The 6254-nt window shown below is 47.9% G+C and overlaps 1 protein-coding gene across 1 annotated transcript; it reads left to right on the top strand.

Moving 5' to 3' along the window:
- The first annotated feature begins 503 nt into the window (after nucleotides 1-503).
- LOC122183961 (G-protein coupled receptor 35-like) lies at nucleotides 504-2143 on the top strand. Its single transcript, XM_042878452.1, has one exon. The coding sequence runs from the start codon at nucleotides 504-506 to the stop codon at nucleotides 1449-1451; it is 948 nt and encodes a 315-aa protein (XP_042734386.1). The 3' UTR covers nucleotides 1452-2143.
- Nucleotides 2144-6254: the final 4111 nt, after the last annotated feature.

Below are 6254 nucleotides of genomic sequence, written 5' to 3'. Positions count from 1 at the left end.
ACAGCTGTCTCTTTGCAGCACGTCTCCCAGAGCATTCTGAGCAGTGAGAATGCTGGCTGGCTTCTTGTGAGCACCACTATGATGGGAGGGATGAGACCCAAGTTTAGGCATCCCTTTCCCATTGCCAAATGAGCTGTAACAGTTCACATAACTCCCAGCTGCAGGATACCTGCTTCTGGCTCATCTGAGTCTGGCCCAAAACAGAAGCACAATCGTTTTCCAGCCTTGCCCTCTGCTAGCCATTTGCCTTGTGTGGGATGCAGTGAGAGTTGCTTTTCGCCCCTCCACAACTGACCAGGCTCATGTCCCATCTTATCTCTTCCCACCAGGTGCCCCGTAGACAGTTCTGCTCTGCAGTATCATCTGCTCCGTCTCATTTTCACTGCTGTAAATCCCTGAGGCCCATGAAGTACTATCTGAATTAATCACCGATTCAGTCATAGTCTAGCTTCTAAAAAATATAATCTGCTTTTCTAGGAACTGTGCCTCTTAATATCTCCAAGATGAACCAGAGCGGCTGCAATATCACAGCTGACAAAAACTTTCCACTTGTCCAGCTGTGTGTTTACATCCCAGTGTTGCTGCTGGGTGTTTTGCTGAACGTATTGGCACTATGGGTGTTCTGCTGCAAGCTCGGCAAGTGGACAGAAACCAGAGTGTACATGGTGAACCTGGCTGCAGCTGACTGCTTGCTGCTCTTTACTTTACCTTTTAAAACATTATCCCAGTTCCAGCAGATGAAGGCAGACAGATGGTGCCTGATTCTGGAAGGCGGCTATTTCATCAATCGCTTAATGAGCATTGGTATCATCACTGTTGTAGCAGCCGACCGGTACGTGGCTATCAAGTATCCCTTGAAAGCCAAAGCACTGCGGTCACCACTGCAGGCAGCTTTTACATCTGGATTTCTTTGGATAGTCATCATCTGCGTGATTTCCCTCATTAAAACGGTGGAAAACCGAGAGCATGATGAATTTTGCTTTGAGAAATCTTCTGTCAAGCCATCCGTCATCACGCTGTGTGCTATTATTGGAGGGTTCTTCATACCACTGATCGTCGTGATTTACTGCTCCACACAAGTCATCGCAGAGCTCATGAGAAAGAAAAACGACAACTGCCACGAGGAAAGGTTAATCAGGAAGGCTGTCTACATCGTGACAGCAAACATGGCTGTGTTTATCGTATGCTTTTTGCCTGTTTACGCTGGGCATCTCCTTCGCTTTCTAATGGACTCCTTCAGCCTCAGCTGCCCTGCGATACAGAAGGTTAACAACTTTGTTCACCTTGCCTCGGTCCTCGCCAACACAAACTGCTGCCTGGATGCTATTTGTTACTACTTTGTAAACAAGGAATTTCAGGAAGCGTCTCCCAAACTCGCGAGGTCCAAATCTGACTCAGGCGAAACAGCTGAAGTTCAGCTCCCAGTAATAACACATCAGTGCCAAATGTAGAGGGCTCTCTTTTTGTCTGAGAGTGATGATGGACTTTCTGCTGATGGGAAAGATTCAGACAGGAAAATCAGCCCTCATTCAGACAACCACAGCAGTCTAGATGCTCATGCAACAATCTAGATCATCACTGACAATTCCCAGCCTTATCCAAATCTGAGTAAGATGGAATCATAGAATCCCCATAAACCTCAGCAAGTACAATCAGTGGGGAAAGCTTCTGCTGTCCATCGCCCTATCTTGGGCTAGTTTTGATGTAGCTGCAGCTGTGACAAATAAACAGGAATTATTTGAAATTTCAAAAAAGGAAAAAAAATCTCAAAGTGAAACCGTTGCAGAAAAAGTAAGGTGGGCGGGTCAAGTTTACAGCATTGTTTGCACTGTATGACAGCGATAAAATGGTGATCAGTAGAAATACGGGGTCAGAAGGAGCTGCGATCATTTGTATAGGGGAGAAAGCTTCACACTGACTGTATCTGAGTCAAACTGCATTAAAAATACTATCCAAAGAGCTGGGGTGGGTGGGAATGACAACTCTGTAAATGGAGTCAGTTCAACATTATAGTGTAAATAATTATCTAAAGAAAGTAGCAACAAATTCTTCCAAAGTATCCAATCTAAATAAATTTGCATTACTGGCAATGAGCTCTTCCTCTTAAAGAGCTAAATGGAAACATTGGAGGATCCGGTGGTGATGGGACCCACTTTGCTCTCTGTCCCTGATGGGGGCAGCTCATGGCCTCTGCTGCCTACACCACGAGCAGGGAGCATGGGCTGCAACACAGACTGGGATCTTCAAAGGCTGAGCACTGCAGGAACCCATGATGCACTTACAAACAGCAAGGGAGACAAAACAACTAACCAGTCCCCCCGTAACGATGCTCAAACAGCAGCATGTGCTCTGAAGTGGGATGTGCAAACCAGCTGCACACCTCCACCCATATCTCCTGAGCCTAGGCTGAGCTTCCAGCTGCCTGCAGGCTGAGCCCTGCTGCTGCCTTCCAGTCCCACATCCAGCTCAGCTTTGACTCCTGCTCAAGAAAAGTGGCAAAAGGAAGAAACCCCTCATGGAGAGACCTTGCTGCAGGCAACCACTGGGCAGAGCCCTCCGTTCACCTGGGCAGGATGGGAGCAAAGGCTGGGCAGCCTCTGGGTACTGCAGCTTCTCACTGCACTTGCCAGAGATTGACAGCAATGGGGAAAGCTGTTCAATCATCATGAAAATCTGCAAGCAGCATCCAGCCTTTGTTCACAGCACAGTGAAGAGTGGGATGACAAGAGGTTCTGATGACAAAGTGCACCTTTGAAGGAGGCTGGTTTCTCCCTGCTTCTGCTCCCTCCTTTTCTCAGCAAACATCAAAGCACTGTGTGCACAGTTAGGTATCTCCTCCCCCCCCAGCTCGAGGTGCAGTGAGGCCCTAGCCCTGTGTGCTGACAGGTCTCCTGCACTGCTGCACTGACATATGCACAGAATACTTCTGTGAGTTCAGTTTGATGGGTTTATCCCTAATAAAAATTAACAGATTTTCAAGATTCACTCCTCTGTGTGGGATTTGTGTGCTGAGGGAGCAGGTTTGGAAGAATAGCAGATTGCCAGTGTTTTCTCTGCACCTGCAGCCTCACTGACACAAGTGCAAGCTGTTCAGAGGTGAAAGCACTGAACAAACCAAACAGTTATTTTAGATGCAGCAGGAAAAAAAATACTGCTCCCCCGCTAACCACTAATTAAATGGGTGGAGGAGACACAAAGCTGACTACAAAGTATTTTCAGCAGATTCTGCTCAGCCGTCTCGCTCTAAGTAACACCCCTTCCTCCAGCAGCTGCTTGCACAAAATATGCACCATGAACACTTATCCAGATGGCCAAACTCTAATCACACGAGCCTCAAATCAAGGTGTGAGGAGCACACAGTGGAAAGGCCTCAGATGCTCACTGGGGCTGCGGATGAGACAGTCAGGCTGTGCTGGAGTGGGGTGGTGCTGTCCCTCTCAAACAGGCCCCAAATCTCTGTTCTGAACTGTTTGACAGGGCTATCCAGGGGGAGTTGTGGGCAGACAGGGATTTGGTTGTGCTGGGGCTGAGATATGTGGCACATGCACCAAGTGCATGATGGAGAAACATATTCCATCTCTCCAGCCAGAATACTAGATTGCTCTGTTCAGCTTGCTTGCCTTTTCCACCTAGAGCTTTTGAGCTTCCTTCCAAACCTGTAACCATCTGGCCAAGCTCATGTGGAAGGTTTAAGGGATGTATCAAGCAGTGAGGAAGCAGCAGCAATTTCCTATTTTCCAGCACCTCTGGTGAGCTCAGTAACCACCAGAAGATGAGGGGAACATGACCGCTTGTTGACAAGATACCAATTCATCTACCGTGGCCTGAAAGAAAGCAATTCTGTACTCAGAAAGTGCTGGCACACTGGAACAGGCTGCCCAAAGAAGCTGTGCCCCAGCCCTGGAGCCTTTGGTTGGATGGGGACCTGGGCAGCCTGATCTGGTGGAGGGCAACCAGCCCAAGGCAGGGGAAATGACTGGGCATTAAGTTCCTTCCAACCCAAATCATTCTATGATTGTATGAGGGCAGCCAGCTCACACTCCACACAAGCACTGAATGGACAGGTTACCAAAATCAAATCACCTGACAGCACACACAGAGCTGCTGCAGCACACCAGAGGTGGCTGCACAAGCTGGTACACAGGCACACCATGGGATAACATCCAAAATAACCTCCAGCTTTCATGCTGTCACTCACTGAGGTCTGGTGATGTCTCACACCAATTTTCCTGCCTGGGGCTTTCCATTGTTGTCACACTTTAACTGAACCCTGCTGCCAAGCACAGTTGGGGCAGCTGACTGAAAAATGAGAGTTCAACTGAATGTCAGGTGCAAGGGGAAAGTGCAAAAGCTCTCTCCAAGAGACTATGACACATTTCAGAGATGCCTTCATCAAAGACAGAAAGAGGGCACTGCTGAGGAAGTGAAAATCAGGGTGGCTCACAGTTGTTAGCCCAACTCAGAAGCATTCCTGTGTGCCTCAGTTTCTGAATGAGGGCTCAGAACCATCACTGAGTCACTGCGATGGGAGTAGCTGTCCCACATGGCAGCTCACACACCGGCCGGGGATAGCATCAGTCACCATGTGCTCCTTGCCCTCCATGAAGGCACTAACAGGCTGCAGCACCTCATCTGCCTGAAATACAGTGCTCTGCCAGCAGCTTTACCAGCTTCAAAGCTCTCATGTCACTTTTCTCTGGCAATTATTTCTACCAGTGTAGACCTCCTGGTCCTCAGTTTTCAAGCCAGCTAGGAGTTTGTTTTAGGTTAGATTGAAGTTTGGCACAGATATCTCAAGCAAGACTGTTATCAGCTCAAACAACTTTGTAGGTCTTTTGGCCTTGTGGGTGTCACAGCTCAAAGCCACTTGTTAGCCCATAAAAATGGGATCCACCACATCTCCACCAGAAGTCACGTTGCACCAAGCAGGAACGGAAGGACTTTCTCTGGGGCCCCTCAGAGAGGCCCTACTTCATGTCTCCAGCACAGACGCGTGTTTCAGATGGGCAGGACATCAGTATGCACACCCATGTGGATTGCATTGCTCCTTCACATTGCCAGAGCCATTTCATAGCCTGCTTAAGTTTATACTGCTGTCTGTACCAAGGATTATTTGACCATTTCTTCTGAGAACAGCCCTGGGTGGTGGAAGGAAGGGAACTGCACAATCTCATCTAGCTTCACAGCAAAGGCAGCAACGGACAGCTGCTCAGCAGCCAGCACAGGCAGGGCAGCACCAGCAGGAGCTGCTAACGGCCAGCAGTGATCTTGGGGCAGGAAAAAAGAGATTCCTCTTCAATCTGCACTGTTACAGTAAGATCAATAATATAAACACAGCTGATGTTCAACGCTCTTCCATTTCTCTCAATGGCAACTGTGTAATTACAGAAGAATTAAGGCCTTAATTTTAATCACTGCAGGGCTGCTCGCTTTCAGGTGCTGGCCAATGACCCTATTGAGTGGCACTACCCATGACCTCAGGGGCCTCGTTCCCACCCCCAGCAGCAGGCAAACCCCAGGGACTGGCGGTGCAGCCAGAAGGAGAGCACCTGCTGGACATCTGTGACTTCTCTGGTGGGTGGATGGTGGATGTACCCCCTTTAGGAAGAGCAGATGATACTTTTGGTTGGCAGAGCAGCACAGGGTGACCCAAGATCGGGAAACCCAAGGCCAATTTTTCTCCAGCGGTGTATTTCAACACTTCCCTCTTCCTCATAGACACGCACCCCCCTGGTATCTCACTCTAGATTCCCTTGAAATATTTCCCTATTCAGATGTTACTTTGTTTTCTTCTTTTTTTTCTTTTTCTTTTTTTTTTTTTTTTTTTTTTCCAAAAATGATGGGAAGAGGAGTTGCTCTGCTTTCAGACAGGGCTGTGTGAAATAAAGATGCTAAATAACATTTCTCACTTTTGTGCTTAGCCAAGTTCCTTCCATTTTCAGCTCCCACATCGTACATCACCCAGTAATACAGAAGGAGAAACCACAAGAGCTTCTTCTCATGCACCTGAAACTGTGCTGGGGAGTTGATAGGAAGCAAAATAAACAAACAAAAAAGCAAACACAACAAATGCAAGAAAAAAGAATTCTGCAAGCAGTACCTTACTCCTATCTGTCTTTAGCACTGCCTCTCACATTCTTTCCCACTTCAGGGGGAATGCATGCAAGTGGAAACCATGCACTTTCTCTTATCAGGAAGATGAATTCACAGGTAAGAGCAGTAGCTGCTAGAACTTGTTCTCAGGCCTGTATTTA

The sequence above is a fragment of the Lagopus leucura genome, unplaced genomic scaffold, assembly GCF_019238085.1.
Source record: "Lagopus leucura isolate 7727_CA_CO unplaced genomic scaffold, USGS_WTPT01 Super-Scaffold_100021, whole genome shotgun sequence".
In the NCBI taxonomy this organism is placed as follows: domain Eukaryota; kingdom Metazoa; phylum Chordata; class Aves; order Galliformes; family Phasianidae; genus Lagopus; species Lagopus leucura.
The sequence above is the reverse complement of the archived record's forward strand: the minus strand, read 5'-3'. Positions and strand labels throughout refer to the sequence as shown.

Coding starts and splice junctions, on each gene's coding strand:
- LOC122183961 (XM_042878452.1), top strand. CDS start 504: ATGAACCAGAGCGGCTGCAATATCACAGCTGACAAAAACTTTCCACTT.